Source organism: Rhinopithecus roxellana, chromosome 1 (genome assembly GCF_007565055.1).
Source record: "Rhinopithecus roxellana isolate Shanxi Qingling chromosome 1, ASM756505v1, whole genome shotgun sequence".
NCBI classification, from domain to species: Eukaryota; Metazoa; Chordata; class Mammalia; order Primates; family Cercopithecidae; genus Rhinopithecus; species Rhinopithecus roxellana.
The window spans coordinates 182458525-182480955 of record NC_044549.1 but is presented as its reverse complement, the minus strand read 5'-3'; the positions used below and the strand labels follow the sequence as shown (position 1 = coordinate 182480955).

Genomic DNA, 22431 nt, shown 5'->3' with positions numbered 1-22431 from the left:
CCAAAGTTAGTTTTTTTTTGGTTTTGAATTATAAACTGAAGAAATCAGAGTGGATATGAAAGAGTTCCAGTATGCTAGGTCATAAATCAAAGAATTTTGGAGTTCTCCTTACAAGTTTAGTCCATCCCACTCACTGTAAGTTCCATAAAGCTAAAGTGACCCAAATTTACAAGGTCGCATAGGTAGAATTGGTTAGTATCTAAGATGGGGGTGAGGGGAAATCCTATCCCAAACCTTGAGTGCTTACTGTGTTCTAAGTGCTTGACAGATATTACACCTGTTTAATCCCTACAGCAACCCTAGGCAACGGGTTCTGTCATTGTTGTCATTTTCAGAAAAGGAAGCTGAGCTTCAGAGAATCTAGCTTGCCAAGATCAGATGGCTAAGTGGTGCAGCTAGGATGCAGACCTGTTCTGTCAACCTCTTTGTTAAACTGTCTTTTAATAAATTTCCCAATTGAAATCAATGCTGAGTGTTATGAAAACACCTAAGGCCAACAAGTGAGTTGTAATGGCTAATGTCTGGGTACATGCCAATAAAAAAGCTGCACTACATTTGAATAGACATCTTAAGAAAGAAAAGCTAGCATCTTTCAGCTTTAGTGTTTTGATACAATTTTCAGTTCTACTATATTCAGTTATGTACCAACTTCTATGTAATTTTAAAGACAAAGGACATTTCAGAGACTCTTTAGTCCAGTGTAGTCATTATATATTTGATATAAGGAGATTGGACCCTAGGCCACCTAGGCTACCACAGCTAGCCAGTGAGGAGTATAAAACATTCAGTTCGTGATCCTCCGAGAGATGGACATGACTGTACCATGGTGCTTCATGTTACTCTTAAAGGCAGAATGATAACCAGACGTGGTGTGGCCTCTGGATCCCACCAGTGCTAATATCTGCTAAGGTTAATGATCATCTAATACTCAAAATGATCATATACCTTCTCCATTTTCTTTAATATGTGTGTGAAATTAACATTAAAATTCTGTGTTGGAGTAATTTTCTATTCTGTTTTAGACTTAAGTTTTTCTCTGGCCCTCTGTATTTGTTGGTCATGGTTTTGGCCACCCTAGTCACCCAGTTCAGGCTCATGACTCTTACTTTGTTATGTGATCCTAATGTTTTTATTTATCTGGTTTTCCAGCCTACTATATTTCAAAAACTGTCTGCAACAGAAAACATATCTGTACCATATGGAATGTTAGTAGGTGTTACTAGCAAGAAAAGTTTCCTTTATCATATGAGGATGGCAATTATGGGTTAGACAAGTTTTGTGACCCCATGACTCCTTTTAGTCTTTACAATCTAATGTTCACTGTGAACCTCCAAAGAGACACTGTAGTATGTGGCGTTTCCCAAACTTCTTGACCACAGGAAGATTTTCATTGAGCATCTAGAAGTAACACCCATTGGCTAACAGTGGTATAGACTATTGATTGATGACTGTAGTGGTGATTATCGGAATAGTAATGTAGTTTTCATTATCTTGCAACAGATACCTGTTGCTGAGTTCCAGCAATGTTCTGATAATTATTGTAATTAAGGATTTTCATGGAAAAGAGAATTTCTAAAGCATCATTTATCTCCTTTTAAATTCAGAACTTGAAGAAGTAAAAACTTCAGCCTTGGACAAAAACACTAGCAGAACTATTTGTAAGTGTTAATGTATTATCTTTATCCATTATTAGAAATGAAAAATGGTTGACTGCATATAAACATGATTGCATGAAGCTTGGAGGCCTCATGGTTTCCAGTTTGTCATATGATAATGACACCATGCTGTTATTTTGCTGGTGCTTTGTAGACTGGTGGATAGGTCATGAAACTTAGAATATTGACTATTTTGAGAACTAAAATTTATATGTATTTTGTAACAAGTAAGCTAAAAAGTTATACAAGCAAGAATATCACATATTTTTGAGTAGTCCTAATTAAAGTATGACCATGAAATATATGTAAGATCTTTATTAGCAGAGGGTTAGAAAATCTGGCTTGCGGTCTGGACCTAATCTTAAGCTAATTTCATCCAGGTGAAGGTGTAAGCTTAAAGATACTGTGTTACTTAAAACTACAGAGCAGATATGCAAAGTAGATTTTTATTTTTTGGTATTGGTTGTGTTTAGATACTATTACAAACTTCTTTTTTTCTTTTCTGACATGAAGACATCGTTGAGTCTTACTCTTCTTGGGGTTGTGTTAATAACAGTATCTTAAAAGGATACTAGATTCTCTTCGTGCAAGTAGACTTTTAAAAAATTTTTTTTTGAAAATTTCAAGTCTATGAAAGTTCAGAGTACGCTTTGATGAACTCCATGTGCCCATCCCCCAACCTCAGTGATGATCAACACTTTGCCATCGTCCTTCCATTGATTCCCTCCTTTTGTGCTGGTTAGGGGTGGAGGAAAGTATTTTCAGGCACATCCCAGGCATCACATTATTTCACCCATAAAATTTCAGGGTGGATCTCTTTTAAAAGGGCCTTAAAAAAAAAAAAAAAACCCACAATCACCTAATACCTATTCATTTTGACTTATCACATGTAACGAAATTAACAGCAGTTGCTTAATATCACCAATAGATAGTCCATGTTCAGATTAACCCGATTGTCTTAAAAATGTCTTTTTTTCCCCCTGAATCAAGATTCAAATGAAGCCTACACAACTGTTTGGGTGGTATGTGTTTTGTTTTAATCAGAAACCACCAACCCTTTTATTAATATTACTTGTTTATTGAAGAAATTAAATCATTTGTCCCATAGAATTTCCCACATTCTGCATCTTCCTGAAATCATTGAGCATTTTTTTTTTTTCCTCTTATGTAAACTGGCAGGTAGATTTTGCACTTGATTAGATTTAGAACCATCTCTTTGGTAAGAATAGTCTATAGATGGTACTCTGTGCTGCCTATTTTGTCTTTTCATCACCTTGGGAGGCACAGAGTATCTGGATGTCCCGAAGTGGAAATTTTTTGCCTGTAAAATAATGTGACATATTGTCTACTTGCTAGAATATTTCTGAAAAGAAAGAAAAAAGCATTAAAAAAAGTCACTGTTGCCAAAGTTTACTTTTAAAATTCTGGTGACTTTGCCCATTTCTTTTATGCTAGTAGGATATTACTTCTCAGCAAGAGCAGTATTGCATATTCTTGGCCTCTGTCTGTCTCTTCCTTGCTCCTTCTCATCTTCCCGCCCTTTCTATTTATTCAGCCAGCCAACACCTATGGAGAGTCTGTGGTGTGTTAGGTGGTATGACTGAAGCAGAGAACTAAACTGTGAGCAAATAGACCCCATCCTCGGGGGTTTATAATGTAGTGGGAGAAATAGACAAGGCAATAGGCAGTGATAACAACATAGCATGGCAAGCTATGATATGGCAAGCACAGGGGGATTTGGGAACCCAAGGATAGCTTCCTGAGAACAGTGACAGGTCTTCTGAGAGCTGAAGGGTGACCAGATGGTAGCAAATGGGGAATGGGAAAAATGCATAGGGAAGCCTGGAATTTGGAGGTAATTGAGCAGGGTACATCTAGGGGGATCTGCCCAGCAGAGCTGTATCCTCGGCTCTGCTCTGGAAAGTGCTTGGACAGCTCTGCTAACACATGCCTCCAGAATTCAGAATTTTTTTCTGCCCTTCCCAAGATTGAATAGCTTTCCCATGGCATAAGGTAATTCTTGATGAAAGTCATGCCTTCATTCAGGCTACAGCCAAGTCTAGCTGCCCTAGAAGTCATTTGGTCTCTTTGCGTTAATCTGTTCTGATTTATTGTTTGTTGATTGAAAGTTTAAATTTTAGAAAAGTTTTATTTTTCTTATTTCCATGTGTTTTTGAAAGCTATAACTTTTATCTTTTATCCCGATCTATTCCCAGAACTCCAAACTTGTTTTCTGTCAATTTAACATCTATGCATGGAGATATGAGGTACCTAGTTCATAGACTAGGTACTCCAAATTTAACTTGGACAAAACTCTTGATTTTCACATCCCCAACCTGCTTATTTTTATCTTTGTAAAGGTACCCTTATCCAAGTTATCGCTTAAGCCAAAACTTTTCATTCTTCTTTTTCTTTCTACTTTGGTACAATCCATTTGTAAGGTCTGTTGACTGTGTTTCCAAATCCATTTACTTCTCATCTTCCCTGTAACACTCTTATTCAAGCCACTGCTCTCTCCTCGAATTACTCTGGTAACCTTGTAACTCGTTCCCTGCTTCTGCTCTTGCATTCTTCACACATCCTGCAGTAATTTTTTGTTAAGTGGCCGTGTGAAATTGCTTTGCTTGAAACCTTGCAATGATCCCCCATCTCATTTAGGATAAACCCCAAATGCCTCAAGTTTTGTTCAGTAGAGTTATGATGTGAGTACTCGTGATCATATCTTGCATGAATCTCCAGGCACACCGGTTCTGCTTCGGTTTGCATCTTCCACTCTGCCTGCTTCTGTCATCTGTATTTTTGTTTCTGTGTGTTTTTTCTCAGTTTGCTTTGTGTGTGTGTGTTTGTGTGTGTGTGTGTGTGTGTGTGTGTGTGTGTGTGTGTGTGTGTGTGGCTGTGTCTATGTCATTGGGTTATTTTCCCTGTTGCTGAGGCTTTCTGTTTGTCTTATTTTATTTATTTATTTATTTATTATTTTTGAGACGGAGTCTTGCTTTGTCGCCCAGGCTGGTTTGCAATGGTGCAATTTTGGTTCACTGCAACCTCTGCCTCCTGGGTTCAAGTGATTCTCCTGCCTCAGGCTCTTGAGTAGCTGGGACTACAGGTGCGCACCACCAGGCATGGCTAATTTTTGTAGTTTTTTTTTTTTTCAGTAGAGATGGGGTTTCACTATGTTGGCCAGACTGGTCTCAAACTCCTGACCTCAAGGGATCCACCCACCTCGGCCTCTGAAAGCGCTGGGATTATAGATGTGAGCCACCGTGCCCAGCCTGCCTCTCTCTTTAAAATAATAGAAAGCCGAGTATCATTTTATTTAATGGAGTCCTTAAAAACAGAAAAGCAAAACAATTTCTGTTACTCTCAAAAAAGAATAAATGTTTGTTTTTGTAAACTTGTGGACCCTTCTGTCACTCAGTCTTCTGTGAGTCAGTGGTCCCTGGCAACAAAACAATGTCTGATCCCTCTAACCCAAACATCATTGTTGAAGAGATAGGAAGAATATATAGATCTGCACTGTCTAATATGGTGCCTGCTAGCCACATGTGACTTTCTAACTTAATTACAGTGAAGTCAAATTAAAACATCAGTTCCTCAGTTTTACTAACTACATTTCAGTAGCTTTAGTTGTATTTACATTTGAATGCTTAATAGCCACAGGTGACCAGTGGCTACTGTATTGGACAGTACTCTAGAGAACAGTTTCGTCACTGCAGAAAGTTCTGTTGGACAGCACTGCCATAGTATATTTTATGCACTGGTATGTATGTTCTATGTATACCATTTGTGAGTGACTATTATACTCATTAGCCAAAAATTCTATTTAAAAAAAATTTTTTTTTTTTTTTTTTTTTTTTGAGATGTAGTTGCACTCTGTTGCCCAGGCTGGAGTGCAGTTGAGCGATCTCGGCTCACTGCAACCTCTGCCCCCGAGGTGCAAGTGATTCTTGTGCCTCAGCCTCCCGAGTAGCTGGGACTACAGGCGCCTGCCACCACGCCTGGCTAATTTTCATATTTTTAGTAGAGGCGGGGTTTCACCATATTGGTCAGGGTGGTCTCAAGGTGATCTGCCTGCCTTGGCCTCCCAAAGTGCTGGGATTACAGGCGTGAGCCATCACACCTGGCCTAAAATATTTTTTTAAAACTACAACAAAAACATCAAAAAAAATTTGTGAACTTACACCAATATGCTACTGGTAACTGATCTTACCAAAGAATGGGCACGTGAAAAGAACAGTACTTACTTGTGTATATTGGATCACAAAGCAGTCATATTTGTTTTAAAAGCTAAATGTGCTTTTTGTTTTTATTTCAGATGATCCTGTACATGCAGCTCCAACCACTTCTACGCGTGTGTTTTATATTAGTGTAGGGGTTTGTTGTGCAGTAATATTTCTCATAGCAATAATATTAGCTGTTTTGCACCTTCATAGTATGAAAAGGATTGAACTGGATGACAGGTATTGTACACATTTTGGGAAAGAAAAAAAATGAAAGCAGTTATTTGTATATGTGTGGGAGCCCATACATACCAATGTGCAGTGGTGCAGGGGAAGGAGGGAGGATGACCAAGCCCCAGCCGAAGGAAAAATAAGATGACCTAATCACTGTCTCTGTGTTTCTCTGATTTTATTTTTATTTTTTAAAAGTTATGAAGTCAGAAATTTGTTTTTTAGTGTTGGGGAAGAAGTGGAGAACAAGTATGTTTTTTCTATTCCTTTTGACATGACTCTACTTCAGACCATTGCCTTTTCAAAATAGCCCTGTTTCTTCCTTCTAGCTCTTCCCTTCATCATCCTCCCACCCTCTCTTCCTCCCTCCATCCAGTGAACATTTATTGAGCACCTGCTCTGATTTAAACTGTTGGTTCTCAACCTGGTTACACGGTAGAGTCAAGGAGAAGCTGTTAAAACATGCTAGTATTTGGGTCCACCTTCCAGAGATTTTGATGCAAGTGGTTTGTGGTAGTATTTGGGGATCAGTATTTTTCATAAAGCTTCCTGGATGATTCTAATGTACAGCCAGTTTGAGATATACTGGGTTAGATATTATGCTGAGTGCTGGGAACAGACAGAAATAATAATATACTTCATAGTTTCAGGATTTTAATCTTTTGCATTAACCTGTAATTACAAAAGTATGTAATTTGATGACTGTGATATGTATAGTAAAGTGTGTGAATACAAAAGGTGCTTGTCCAGCCTCAGTGAGTCAGAGATGACAAGGAGGATGTTATAGTCAAGTTAGGGTGAGAGGTACAGATGGAATGATAGGTTTATTTTCATAACACACACTTCTTATTTCCCTCCTCAGTGATTCCCAGTTGCTGACTGAAGACATGCCCCAGCTTTGTGACTTCTTTGAAAGGCCTGCTTTATGTGGAGATGTATCATCCATACTCTTTGAACCTTTTCTCCTCTTCTTGCTGTATCCTTCCTTTCGCTCCAGTCAAATGATTACTTATTCCTCACTTTTGCCCCACACTTTGCCCTTCAGAACTTTTGTTCATGCTTTCTTCTTCCCATAGGCTGCCTCCATGCCTTTTCCACCGGTCCATACTTGGTCCACTCTTCAAATTCCAGCTCCATTGCTGTCTCTTTCATGAAGTCTTTTCTAAGCCTCCCAAACACCCATTTCTCTTTGTCTCTGTGCCTCTCTCATGGCAGTTATTGTACTTTTTCTTCTATAATTTTTTGTGTAATTGTCTTACCTTTGGAATGTAAGCTTTTTCCAGTTAGGGAGCAGTGTGTCTTACTCCTTGTTGAGTCACCAGTCCTAATTGGTCTTAACATACAGCTGGGAGGCATATTTGTGGCATAAGAATATGAAGAGGAAGGGAGCTGGTTGGATTCAGTACTTGCCCCTAAGTACTTTTTGTCCCCACTGTTTTATTTTCCATTTCTGTGTGGAGAAAGAAGAGAAAAGGGATACGAATGAGAAGGAAGTACATATATGATCTGTTTCAGAATATGTTTTGTGTACATGGTGGTGGTGAAGTTAGGTTTAGATTTTTACAGGGGAAGAAATGGCATTTGGAAGCAATTAAGGGAACATTTTTGATAGGACTTTGAGAGAGGATTAAGGTAGAGAGGTGACTAAAGAGTATGACATTTGGAAGTCACTCTTGATATACCCAGAGAGTTGCGTTTTCTTTGAATGCCTGCATGTGTGGCTAGGGCTGTGAGTCCACATAGGCCAAAATTGTGCAATAACTTTCAGATTCCGTGGGGCATCTACCTCTGCCTGCTGAAATAATTAGTTACCATCCATGAATTGGTGTTCCAGTTCTCTGTAGTTTTCGGGCAAAAGTTTCCAGACATTACCTGAGTGAAACCAACTTATATTATCACATATTTTCAGAGCATAGCCTAGTGGTCAAGAGTATGAACTCTAGAGCCAGACTATCTCTGTTCGAAGCCTGGCTGTTCTGTTTACTAGTTTTATGGGCTACATGGAGTAAGTTATATAGCCTGTGTGTGTCTCAGTTCTCTTCTGTAAAGCAGAAATACACATCTAGTTAGGTATGTTGTGAGGTTTTAATGAAATAATAGTGTAAGCTCTTAAAACACAGCCCTATGTATAGTAAATGGCATTTTTATTAAGTTTTTAATAAAGCTGCAGTATGCTAGTAGTGATGGACAAAGTTCTTCTTCAACCTTTTCCTGTCCTATTAACAATTATTTATTACCTGCCAGGCAGGCTAACAGTGGTGACCAGAAAGCTCCCATCCAGTTATCCAACAGCATTTAAGAGACATTTGCTGCTTCTCACTCTATATAGGGACCACTGGGATTACCATTTATTGTTTTCTGTTTACTAGTACTGTTCCAGGTACTTTATATATATTATCTTAACACTCACAGCCACCTAAAAATAGGCTTGAAGAGATTAAATAACTTTTTCAGGATTGCTCTTCTAGGAGCAGGGCAGAGCAGGTGGGACTCAGTGTTGTAATAGCTATATATTAATAATCCACTATTGTCATTGTATAAAGCACTTGCTGTGTGCCAGGCACTGTTCCCTGTGCTTTACATTTATGAAGTCCGTTAATCCTCACACAGTCTGGTGAGGTTGGTTGGAGCCCATGGCTCCGTGGAATTCCTTAGAAAGGGATGATAGTGTTCTTCCATTCCAGGCACTTAGCAGCCACTGCTTGTTATAAACAGATCTCCTTAGAGGCAGAGAATAAACGCTGCCTGAGATGTGCTCATGCCAGGGCAGCTGGAGCTCATGTGTGTGGCTTTCCCTCTCCCAACACTGCAAATTGATCTTTTCAGTCTCTGTGTTATGCCAGATGAATCTGTCCTGGATAAGCAGAGCTTCTCTTTATATTCACCCTGAAGTCCTGCAGAAGGGTTGGTCTGCAGCATGTCTCTACTGTAGTCTTTCCCTGTTAGTTTGTGACCGTGGGAAAGTTTATTACTCCTTTGTGGGATGCTTGATTTTTCTCTTCCAGTTTCCATTGCCCCCACCACCGCCCCCCTGCCCTTACTGGTGACAGTTTCCCTTTAAAATCTTTGATTTTATATCTAATGCCTAACAGTGTTGGACACATAGTAAAATACACAGTAACTATTTGGCTGAACAACCAATGAGTAGAGGGAGGAAAACAAACGTTTTGTTATACCAATCATTCTTTGGTTTTTTTCACAACAATTTGTGTCAAAAATGACCATTCAGTCTGGTTTATGTTTTCTGTTCCAGGGAAGTGTGGTTTTCTCTGTTCATTGATTGACTAGTATTAATTGAGCTCTCACTGGGGCTCACTTTGGCCCACCTGGGGCTTCTTGTGCCAGGCACTGACTGGCTTAAGTACTGGGGAAGGAGAGGTGAATAAACAGGCACTTGGCCTGCCTTTGTGGAGTTTATAGTCTGATTGGGTGAAACAGACATTAAACAAACAAACAAAATCCCTGCTGGAATGTAGGGTTCACAGTGTTTGTCTGTTGCGTTCACTGCTATATCTCTAGCACCCAGTACAGTACCTGACATGTAGTAGATACTTAATAAATATTTGTGGAATGAATAGATGAAGTGGAGTTACAGAGAAAAACAGAAAAGTACAAATTGTAGTAAGTGTTTTGAAGGAAAATTATGATCTTTCCCAAAGTTCTGACTTTATTCTAAGACAGGGTTAGTATCTCCATACATAATTTTACTTGCTTTTGAAAATCAAATGAGATAATTTATTCAGATTGATAATTTATTTAGACTGGCTATGAACTATTAAGTGCTAGCAAATATACATTTTAATCTCATTTTCTACCTCTTGTGATACAGCTATGTAGGTGTTGACTTTAATGGTTGTCAGGGGTAGGTTCCCAATTGCTTCTTGCTTCACTCGTAACAGTAAGTCTTGGATTCCAAAAAAAATTTTGTTCTGACCACTTAGCATAGTGCTTTGCTTATTTTAGGGACCTACTTAATATCTGTTGAGGGAGTGAAAAATTGACATAGATGTCTCTGTAACACCTTTGTGTGCCTACAGGCTTTTCAAAAATTCTGAGGTAGCACAAGAGTGCCACCTACTGTTCAGTTAATGGAGAGAATGTGTCTGCGCACTTAGTCATCAGTGATGTTGGTTGTAGATATTTAAGTAGTATTTTCACATATCTCATACAATTTGAGCCTCACAAAAATCCTGTGACGCATATTATCTTAATCCCGTTTATTTCCTTCCCTTTTGAGGATGGTAATGCTCCTCTTCCCTCCCCATTATTTAAGTCTGGACTTCTAACAGCTTTGATGTCTGGTTTGATTTTTGAGTGGAACTCTGCTGTAAAACAGAGTCCTGTAATTGCTTTTTGTTCTAAGGACTGGAGATGCATAATATTCACATAATTAATATAATTATAGTATACTATAGATTAGTAATAATAATTTATAAATATATGTTTGAGGGCCAGGCACTAAATGCTTTACTTACTTATTTTTCATGTAATCATTTTAGCAGTCTTACCAGAGGATAGTATTATGTACATTCTGTCCACAAGGAATTTGAGGTTCCAGAGGATTAAATAGTTTGTCCTAGGCTGTACAGCTAGTAATCGATGATACTGGCAGTTCTGACTTCATGGTTTATGCTCTTCATCTCTTTTCTATATTGACCTATACCCACTGCATTATAAACCCATATAGATCAATTCTGGAATAACATTGAGCCTAAGAAGCTCTTCCAGCACTCTGACCAGATGATAGCATAATGAATCTTTATTATAGTCTCTTTGAGTTGCAAAGTATCTTCGCAGAGTTGCTGGGGAAACAGGGCTAACTGCAGCTTCACAAGAAGTTTCAGGTTGGTGCAGTAATTCCATTTTTTTTCATTAAAAGCAATGGCAAAAACCGCAATTTGCAATTACTTTTGCACCAACCTGATGGATAACCTGAAATGATAGACATATTCAGGGAAGGCATGTTGGAGGGGCATTTCGTTTGGCAGACATGTATCTTGAGATCCAGGGTTGTGCTGAGCAGAATGGCTTGCATATTATAAGTGCGCTCTAAATGTTTATTGCAGGACCTTCCTATCTTAATTTTTGCTATGACTTTCTACAAATGTTTTGGTTACGATAGCAGATAGTAGTATATTGTATTATTAGCAATAGAAAGGCTACATAAAGACTTACGATCCTCATTGCCTGGATGTTATATATTTACATTTTTCAGATTTGTATATGGGCTCTTGAAATTGATAAAATACACTTTCATATATAAATGTTATAGATTATATAGCAGCCGTTTGTCATTTTGTGTGTGTGTGTGTGTGTGTGTGTGTGTGTGTGTGTGTGTATGTGTTTTGTTTCAGAGACAGGGTCTCACTATGTTGCCCAGGCTGGCCTCAAACTCCTGGACTTTATTATGTATTTTTTAAAATCACCAGTTTTTGAAAATACAGACCTATTATGTGGGAAGTGGTCAGTTAAAAGATTTTGCATATTAAGGAAAGTTGGAGACTTGATTGGGCACTGCTGATCCTGTAGCTAAGAGAGACATTGAAAGATCTATCCTGCCATCTGGTTTCACTCTTCATGCTGAATTTCTATGTTTCACGTCTCCACTGCTGCAAAATTATAAGAACTAAGGCAGTGAGACTGAAATGTACCCAAGAGACAAGGTTTCTCCCCCCTGAAAAGACAAAACTGCATGCTTGAGCAGCATTACTTTGCAGTAATCTTGAACACAAGGTTTACAATTATTTGAACCTATCATCTTCTTAGTGTTGTGTATTATTTAGAGAATATGGTGTAATGCTTCAAGTACTAGAGATTTCCCAGAAGTTGGATAAAAAGGAGGGATTGGGGAAGTAGAAGCAGCAAAATTTATTGTGATTAAATGAACTTAAACCAAATTTAATACTTTTTTTTTTTTTTTTTGAGGTGGAATCTCACTTTATCACCCAGGCTTTAGTGCAGTGGCGTAATCTTGACTCACTGCAACCTCCGCCTTCCAGATTCAAGCCTGCCTCAGCCTCCCGAGTAACTGGGACTACAGGCATGCGTCACCATGCCCAGCTAATTTTGTACTTTTAGTAGAGACGAGGTTTCGCCATGTAGGCCAGACTGGTGTCAAACTCCTGACCTTCGGTCATCTGTCCGCCTTGGCCTCCAAAGTGCTGGGATTACAGGCGTGAGCTACCACACCTGGCCAATACTCCTTTCTAAGCTCTGAGCGTGTTGGCACATTTGACTTGGTTTGCTCTTCCTTTATCTGTAGGCCATTTGATATTGGACCGTCATTGAAAGAAGCCTGTCTTTCTTCTTCTTTTCTAAAAAGCAGTCTAATTGAGTGGCATGGGCTCTTATTTTGAGAGATGATCCGTAGTTCCCTAACATATCTTTGTGTGAAGTTTAGGACAATTACCTGAGGTGTCTGAGCACTAGTACCTACATTTCTGAATAATTTTGATAAGATGAACTTGCTTAATGATTTTGAAGATAGAAATGAAAGAAAAAATAGAGCTCTATAGGAGTTAGATTAAAATTTCAGTATGGAACATCATGAATTATTGTGGTCTCCATCAGGATTTTAGGCTGGTTATAATGGCTGTGTGCATTTTGTATTTATGGAAAAAGGAAATTTCTCATTGAAACTGACTTGTCAAATATTTCTCTCAAAAATTGTTTGCAGCATTAGTGCCAGCAGTAGTTCCCAGGGGCTGTCTCAGCCATCCACCCAGACGACTCAGTATCTGAGAGCTGACACACCCAACAATGCAACTCCTGTCACCAGTAAGAGTTAATTTAATTCTAAAGCCAGTTTACTAAAGCTGTCTATGCTGCTTCCCAGTGGTGTTGCATGGTTAGTGTTCTTGTGAGACATGTTGTGTAAATCGTATCTAAAGCATGCAAAATTAGATGTGCTCTTCAACTTTTGCTTTCTAGAGCATTGAATGAAACATTCTAAAATTGAGGTGTCAGAAATGAAATTTAAGTTTGCTAGAAATGGTGTGGCTTTGGGGAGATTTCCATAGATTTATCATACTAAAAGGGCTACTAAGTCACTTCTTTAGAAATTCAAAAGGAAGATTTTCAGGTAACTATATTTAATTAACCATTGAGCTACATAAAGACAGAGACTTTAGATTGTAAGGAATTGTTTGATGGTCTTATGGGCCATGGTAAAGACTACATTGTTTTTTAATCATAATAGGAAGTTATTCTCAACTGGAGTGTTGAGAATGTCGGATCTGATTTCCTTTTTTGGACTAGCATTTATTCTTTAGTAAAATAAGATGAAGAATATCTGTCCTCTACCCAGTGCCCTATTGTGGTTTTCCAGTACTGTCTCCCATGAAAAAGAACCAGGATTTTTTGGAGAAATGGCTGATTCCAGGTCTGGGTCAGGAAGTGAACAAGATAAGCCTGGGACATGTTGCTGAGTCAGATATCAAGGAAATAGCTAAGACTTGAAGAACTCCCACTGGCTAAAAATGGGACCATTTGATCATCAAAGTGAATAATGACTATAATGAATTAAGATGTAAAATGTGTAAAAGTCCACAGATTTGTACCTTATTTAGCAAAATTGTTCATTATGAAGGTAACTAAGGCTCCAGTGAATACCTTACTCTACCAACTGACTACATGAACTGTATTTCAGAGTAACCAGATGGTGCTGGTGGATGAGAGAAAATGTTTCTTTACAGATAATTCTCAGCTAATAAATGTGGAAGGAATGATATAATTAGAAAAATCACATGTGCAACTCCTGATGAAATAGTTGATTCAGAAAAAGATCATCAGTGATTAAAAGGAAAATGGGGAACTCTGCCATTGACGGATGAGGCTGTCACCACCTGAATACACTGATGAACTCAGCGTTACTAAAAGTAGGGACCTAGGTATTCTGTACCCAAGGATATTATGTACCATTCATGGAGCGTTCTTTTCTCTCCCTACTGCACCCCCTACAAGTTAACCTGGATCTAATCAAGGTTATAGACCTGACTTACAGTTTATAGGAAATACTACTTGAAGAAGTAGAAGCCAAACATTTTCCAGGGTAGCTGACCCAGTTTCTTCAATAAGACAGTGGCAAGAAAAAAGGAGGGGGAGAATGCATAATGGAGTAAACGAAATTTAAGGGAGATAATAATGGCAGCTACTCTTCCCACTAATGAAGAAAGAAATATATGCTTTTTAGGAAATACAATAGATGTGAAAGTAGTTTAAGCTACTCAGAACAGGCACATCATTGCATTTAATATTTAGATCTCAATCTTGGCTCATTAGAATGGATTCTTAATTGTTATATATGACCTCAAAGAGGTAGGTAATTGTTGTTATATATGCTAAAATACTTTCTTAAAAAAGTCAAAGGGGCCAGGCATGGTGGCTCACGCCAGTAATCCCAGCACTTTGGGAGGCCGAGGCCGGCAGATCACGAGGTCAGAAGATCGAGACCATCCTGGCTAAGATGGTGAAACCCTGTCTCCACTAAAAATACAAAAAATTAGCTGGGCATGGTGACTTGCACCTGTAGTCCCAGCTACTCGGGAAGCTGAGGCAGGAGAATGGCGTGAACCCAGGAGGCGGAGCTTGCGGTGAGCCGAGATCATGCCACTGCACCCAGCCTGGGCAACAGAGTGAGACTCCATCTTAAAAAATAAATAAATAAATAAAGTCAAAAGAAATAAATTTATCTTTTAAAGATTGTTGCCATCTATAAGAAATTTACTTGTTTGTAATTGTGGCCATTACCGTAAGGAACTAGATAATTTACTTACCATATATATGCTAAAAACAAACACTTTTTAAAAAGGACAATAGAAATACATTTGTTTACAGATAGAAAAAGAGGAAGAAAAAATTATTTTAAGACATAGTAACCAAGAATATTCTAAGATAACAGAGCACAACAGATCACAGATCCAAGAAACTAAGAGAACTCCAAGTAGAATTAAACATAAACATTCACATGTACTCACACACCTAGATAGTCTATCACAGTCAAACTGCTGCCAGTCAGTGATTTCAGGTGGTGTCAGCCTACATCTTTTGTAAAGTTGCCCAGAACTTTTCATGTGGTTCTCCTGGCAACCATAGATGATCATTGCGTAGGTCCACTAATTTTGAGGGGAGGTTTCTTCCCAATATCTGCTAAAGCTAGTAAATCGTTAGAGATGCCATTGCAACTTCTACTTGCTAACACCAGATTTTCCTTTTATTCTAACATTTTTTTTTCTTGAAATGAAAACTAATTTGTAACTGTAAATTCTGTTTTTGCTGTCATTGAATTAAGAATGAATGGGAATTAAAGGAACTTAATAAATTTGAATCTCACAATGGTTTTGCTAGGATGTGGTAATACCAGAATAATTAAATTGGTTATGTATTTTGTTTGAAAAAAGCCTTTGCAAACAAAAATAACTTTTTGTTTGAAACTTTTTGTTTGTTCAAACAAAACTTTTCAAATGAGATGTTTGAAAAAAATCTTCATTTGAAAAGTTGGTTTGTTATGAGATTATATTAGAAAATCTTTTGGGAGAAAAACTGTCCATAAGAGGGATTAAATGAAATTTCACAGGTCAAGCTTGTTTCATTTGGCTAAAAGGCAATTGAAGTGGTGGTCATGGTAATGCTATTTTTAGGATTTCTTGTTGCAGTTCAGAATTTTAACATTTTGGAGTAGTATTGTGGTGGGCGAGAAGACATTTCTTTAACATTTAGTGTGGCCTTCAAATAACTCTCCTAGTTCATATATATGCCTGTTTCCTTTTATGATTCTTACACTCATTCCTGGGACTTGAGTCCTGAGGTTCTAACTGAACTAGTTGACCCCAATACCATAATAAGGGTATTTATATTGCTTGGTTTGGCTTTGTTGGCTCCTTAGGTTATCCTACCTTGCGGATAGAGAAGAACGACTTGAGAAGTGTCACTCTTCTGGAAGCCAAAGCCAAGGTGAAGGATATAGCAATATCCAGGGAGAGGATAACTCTAAAAGATGTACTCCAAGAAGGTATTTATTATCTCAAAGTCAGTTTTTTAAGTATGATTTAATGTTACGACTATAAACACTTTTTTCAAATATTTAAAAAATTTCATCTCGTTTTGTGTGTAAGATAAGGATAAGAAGCAATGTATGGTTTTTCTCTTACAAAAATTATTTTTATGTTCTCTTTATACTTTAATGTGCCTCGTACAACTTTGGTGCAGTTCTTGATTTTCAAGTATATTAAAGCATGTGTATTATTGTTTGCTATGTTTAAGGTGTATTATCTGTTTAGTTTTTATTTAAAATGATTACTACCTGGCAGGTCTCTTTGAAATATTCTAAGTTACTTTCTCTCTGATAGATAACTTAGGGGTTGTAGTGTAAGGAGTGGACATGGGCTTTGGTTTTGGTCCTAAGTTCTAATCCCACATTTTATTCTCTGTGTGACTTTGGAGAAACCACGTAATGTCTTCAGTCTCCAGCTTCCTCTTCTATAAATTTGGACTGCGTTGTCATCTCTTAGACTAGTTATAAAGATGAGATGAAATTAGGTACAGTAAATGAACTAACATATAATAGTGTTTGCCGGATATTAGTATGGTTCCCTTCCCCTCTCACTGGGCCTTGCTTTCCTTTTTGAGTTGGGGGATATTGATTAGGGAGATGCTGAAAGAAGAGGACAGAAATTAATAATAAAATACTGTACTGAGCTCTTCATATTGTTAAATAGAGAATTACTTTTTTACTCCCACCGTAATTCAGCTTGGAATGCTTTGGATACTTATGAGTCCTTCTTATGTATTCCTTTGCTGGTTGGGACACATTTAGGTCAATCACAACTAAGTCAGGTACTTAAATTGTCCCCAGTAACAAATGGTAATTAATGGAAGCAGATTTTCTGGTATGTCTTAAAATGCATGATCGCCACTTGTTATAGTTGACTGATTTCTGAGCGTAACTAGTTTGCAGATCTGTTTGCAATCTGAAGAGAGTAAGTAGACCAGGTAGCATTTCCTAAAGAACAAAAAAAAGAGAGATCAGTTAATAATGTTATATTTGCAGTTTCTTTTGGTCTCTGAGTGGAATAGAATAGGCAATCTGTGGTAGTGGTATGATTTGAGAAGAAGGAATTCTGAACCAGGTAGAGTTTTTCTTTTTTGGTCTTTTCAGGCCCATAGTAGTTTATTTTAAAATTCTTTTGATTTCAGAAAAGAAAATATGGTGGCTGATTAACATTTAAAAAGGTGGTCAGGTTCACTGGAAATCTGATAAATGCAAAGAAAACAATAGTTACATGCGATTTTTTTTTACGTTAGACTGTGAAAAAGTAAAAATAATTTCTAGGTTGACAGGTATGGAGGAACACACACTCTTTTACATTGCTGGTAGGAATGTGAATTGCTGTAACATTGTGGTAAAGTAATATGTACATACATATTTTTGTGTATGTTCCTTACATCCATTGTTTTTATATGTAAATCTGTGTTTGGCAGTAATATTTAAAAATGGGACTAGGTACTGGGAAGAGGAGACAGGAGACAGTGCTGCAGTGCAAAAGAGTTACGAAGTTCAGTCAAGCAAGGTGAACTTGGGTGGAGAGAGAAGGGAAAACCTTTGTGAGGAAGACAGGTCAGGGTGTGTCGCTCTGTGTATTGACTACAGTGTTTGAAGGTATTTACTCAGCTTCAAGCAAAGTGTCTTAAATTAAGATTATCCAAAGTCTTTTCTGCCTCGAGCATACAAGTTACTCTGTCTCTAGGCCCCAGTGAGACCTGATATATGGATACAAACAACTCCACCTCATAGAGTGAAAGCATTAGAGCAAGCCTATTTGTATGCATGGCATCCACATCTAAGTGAAACTATTTGCAAGTTTATCTTTTAAATTGTGAAGGAAGGAAAGTAAACAATTTTCTAGTGAGAAAGAGTAAAATGAGATTGATTTTCAATGATCATCTTGTTTGGGAGCTTTTTATGGGCAATTACAAAATTGGTAATAAAATCTAGGTGGATTTTCTTAGTTCATTTTTAATCACTCCTCCCCCAGCACCCCAAAGGTCATAACTAACTTCTCTTATTACTATAAGAGTTTTTTGTTTTTGTTTTTGTTTTTTGAGATGGAGTCTCTCTCTCTGTTGCCCTGGCTGGAGTGCAGTGGCGCAGTCTTGGCTCACTGCAAGCTCCACCTCCCAGGTTCACGCCATTCTCCTGCTTCAGCCTCCCGAGTAGCTGGGACAACAGGTGCCTGCCACCACACCCAGCTAATTTTTTTGTATTTTTGGTAGAGACAGGGTTTCACCGTGTTAGCCAGGATGGTCTCGATCTCCTGACCTCGTGATCCGCCCACCTCGGCCTCCCGAAGTGCTGGGATTACAGGCATGAGCCACTGTGCCCAGCCTCTTCTCATGCTAAGAGTTTTTAGGAACACATTTTACCAGTGAACCAAGAGTCTAATTGGCTTGTCTGAGACCTTCTGAGGAGAGAGTGGTAGAAGGAATGGAACCTAGGACTGTCTGGATCCAAAACTGGTACCCCTTGGCCTTCCCTTGAAGCTACTTTTTAAGGCTCTGCAGTAGAGAGGAAAGTTCATTTTTGTCTTTTCATCATTTCTCTGAGGCTAAGCCTAGAAACTTATAAATGCCATTGTGGATACTTCATTACTGAGCTCCAGTGCTCCTGGCTATATCATTAGTTTATTTAGTATAATTCAGGAAAGTTTTCATATACTTAGTTTAAATATGGCGTTTCTGAAAACAAGGTGTGTAATAGTTACAAAAAACTTTTAACAGTCATTAAAACCAAAGATTTTGGTCTTTTTACTCTAGAGCTAGAATAATGTTGTTGATCATATATGCCCTTGTTATTTTTGTTTTATGTTGTATTGTTCCAGAAAGTTTCATACTATAATTTTATGAAGGGTATATGATCTCATTAATTATTACTTTTCCTTTTAGGTACTTTTGGGCGTATTTTCCATGGGATTTTAATAGATGAAAAAGATCCAAATAAAGAAAAACAAGCATTTGTCAAAACAGTTAAAGGTAGGATCTTTTTTCCATAGTATTTCCGTGATGCTCTTCTGTCTCAGGTGGCTGATGCCAGCAAAATTCTGTCTCAGTTCCCCAGTGTGTGCCATACCTTTTAAATCAATCCATGTTAATTTAGTTTAAAACAAAAATTATCTTATAGGAGCCTAATTGTTTTGGAAATTTGGGTTGTTCTCATTAAGTATAGAAAAACAGAAGTCTGCTAAATTAAGACATGAGACATTTGTTAGATATTACTCAGTTAATTGCAAGTCAAACTGCATCCACTCGATTTCATTGTTACTATATCTAATGTTGGTATACTTTTGCAGGTATAGCCATAGTTGGAATTGCTGGCCTAAGGGTGTGTACATTTAAAATTTTAATAGAGCCCAGGTGCAGTGGCTCATGCCTGTAATCCCAGCTACTCAGAAGGCTGAGGCATGAGAATTGCTCAAACCCGGGAGGCGGAGGACGTAGTGAGCCGAGATCATGCCACTGCACTCCAGCCTGGGCAACAGAGTGAGACTCTGTCTCAAAAAAAAAAAAATTAATAGATATTGTTAGATTGTCCTCTAAAAGATAGCACTGGTTTATATTGTCATGAACGGAATACCTGTTTTCACTAAATATTCTTCTTTTGGGCCATCATTTGAAATATGATGCCTAATTTTTAATTTACTGATGTATATAAGTTATTTAATTAAAGATTCCCTATCGAGATACTACAGTGTTGCTTATGCAGGCATATGGCTTATTTCCTAAGACTTGAAAAAATATTAGAATTGTAATTACAACAGATACTTGTAAAAGCTTAAATAATTCTGAATTAAGAGCTGCATACAGTGACTCACAATTGTAATCCCAATGCTTTGGGAGGCTAAGGCAGGAGGATTGCTTGAGCCCATAGGTTCAAGATCAGCCTGGGCAATATAGCAAGACCCCTGTCTCTACAAAAAAAAAAAAAAAAAATAGCTCGGTGTGGTACCAGCATATGCCTGTGTCCCAGCTGCTCAGGAGGATGAGGCAGGAGGGTTGCTTGAGCCCAGGAATTCAAGGCTGCAGTGACCCCTGATCATGCCACTGTACTCCAGCCTAGGTGACAGAGCAAGATCCTGTTTTAATTTTAAAAAATGATAATAATGATTCTGAAGTAAGTCTTATTTGCTTATTTAGAGAGAAAGAAAAATGCGATAATTTATAGGGTACTTAATGTCTGTCAGGTCTGATGTAAATTGAGAAGGCATGGTAATAATTTCTAAAAACAAATCTGGCACTTTCCCTTCAGAAACTGAAGGGAAGACTAAATTCAGTTTTATGAGTAAAAACCGATAAAATTTTACAGTTTATGAAGTTAATTTATAAGAATTGTTTCTAAATTTACTTAAAGGAATACATGGAAAGTACGAAGGGTTTATGTTTATTGTTTGTAAAAAGTTGGCTTGTGCCAATCTAACAAAAAATCTTTGGAATTGGTTTTAATTGAACAAAATTGTTTGTTTAAGGCTGCTGCAAACACATCCATACACACACACCTCTTTGATCTTGTCTAAACAAATGGTTTAACTTACTGTATCATTCAATATTTATTTTATTCATTCACCCCTTCCCAGCACCAAAAACACTTTTAAAGGGTAGTATTTACGTTAGGTCCATCCCTTCTTGTCCTTTGACTGAGACCAAGTGTAAGTTAGGTCCCAGTAGGTTTTCTAACTGGGAGAGTTTACATATTACTTTTTGTAAATGTAAAATTTGAGCCATAAGGTTATTAAACAACAGCCTTTTGTTACTCTTTTCTCATTTTTTTTTTTCCTAAGGAGTCTCCTTAATTCAAATATTTCTTCTAGGGTTTGTAAGTATTCTATAGACTGTGTGGAACTGAGCTATTATTGACTTGTTCTGAATTAAGGCAGGAGGTTTTTATACAAAGTTGGGTTGATTTAGGATTGGAAGGGGAGATAAAAGGAAATAATAGTGATAAGAAAACACAATGAGTATACTTGGACTGTTTCACAAGATAAGACTTCTCTTTCCATATATGCTTGACCTGTAGTCACTGGTTGTTTCTATGCTTTACCTCTGTAATGATAATGTTCTTTGTGAGTTGTGCGGAAATAAGAGAAAGCACAGTGAGTCCTTGTGGGGGACAGAGGGGAAGTGCGTTGACCAGGATACTTGCCTCGAATTTGTTAGAGAGATAGCACCACATGACTGTCTCTGAGACTGATTATTTTGGAATGTTGTTTTTAGGTTTAGTTGTAGCCACATAGAGCTGACCAAAGTCTTTCACAAATCTGTATGCTTTGTTACATGTTGCAAAATTAGAAGTGTAGCATAAAATACAAAAAAACAAAAGTATTTTAGAAAGCACTGACCTTTGCCTTTAGGCATAAGTAGAAAATTGGAGTTTGACTTTTAAAAATATTCATAATTTTATACAGAGACTTCATAGATACTCCAGTATAAATTTCTGGAGATTGAAATTAGCAGCCTGAATCTTACACAGTAAATATTGTGAAATTGAATTCCATAAAATAAGTGAATCAGTTTGGGTTTATTGGTATTAAATTCTTATTTTCTTTATTATAGCTGCTAAATTTTTATAGTTTTGTAAGTAAACAAGTGTTTGATTTTAAAAATCATTTTGTGCATCCTTGTAACTTTTAGAATATATTTAATTAGTACCCTTTTCAAATGTATACATCTTGAAGATAGACCTTTCATTATGTAAAATTAAAAGACTATTGAGACTGGGAAAGGAATCCAAGAAAACGAGTTTTTCTTACTAAATGGATAAAGTTATTTTATCTTTGAGTTTTCTTAGATCATCATTCAAGCATCCTTTGCTTTAATAGAACATGCTTATCAAAATTAAAAACTTGAAAAAAGTAAGTACAAAATGACACATTCTGAAATTACCATTTGTTGTACTTAGATCTCCTTACCAGTTGAGGGAATGGTAAAGTCTTTTTAACTGGGCGGGGACCTCCAACTATTACTAGTTTTCAGTCTTGAAAAGATCCTACTAGCCCCCAGCAGTCCTGGCCATAATTTCATTGGAAATTATTTAGGTTATAGAAAGAGTAATAAAGGCACATTCTGCCATTTACTAAGAAATCTCACATTTTAAGCAGTTTGTAGACACGTAGAGTTTATTCTGGCAGACATTGGTATGAAGCACCTTTTCCAAAGAAGTACCGAATGTTTCAGATCCTTGGCTTTTTGTCTACCCATTTTACGTTCTTACAATAGTCTTAACTAAGAGAAGCTGCTTGGAAAAGGAACACTTAGTAGCAAGTAATAGAAGTGAAGCAAGA

General features: G+C 37.5%; 1 protein-coding gene across 3 annotated transcripts in view; it reads left to right on the top strand.

The window, feature by feature from the left end:
* RYK (receptor like tyrosine kinase) overlaps window positions 1-22431 on the top strand; it is a 93592-nt gene that overhangs the window by 43536 nt on the left and 27625 nt on the right. For 2 of the 3 annotated variants that reach the window (XM_030934046.1, XM_030934052.1), the window contains exons 5-9: window positions 1605-1658; window positions 5968-6112; window positions 12780-12880; window positions 15978-16112; window positions 19043-19129. In XM_030934046.1, the coding sequence (XP_030789906.1) occupies window positions 1605-1658; window positions 5968-6112; window positions 12780-12880; window positions 15978-16112; window positions 19043-19129 (522 nt within the window). The remainder of the gene's footprint in view (window positions 1-1604; window positions 1659-5967; window positions 6113-12779; window positions 12881-15977; window positions 16113-19042; window positions 19130-22431) is intronic. The other variant, XM_030934048.1, reaches the window with a different exon arrangement.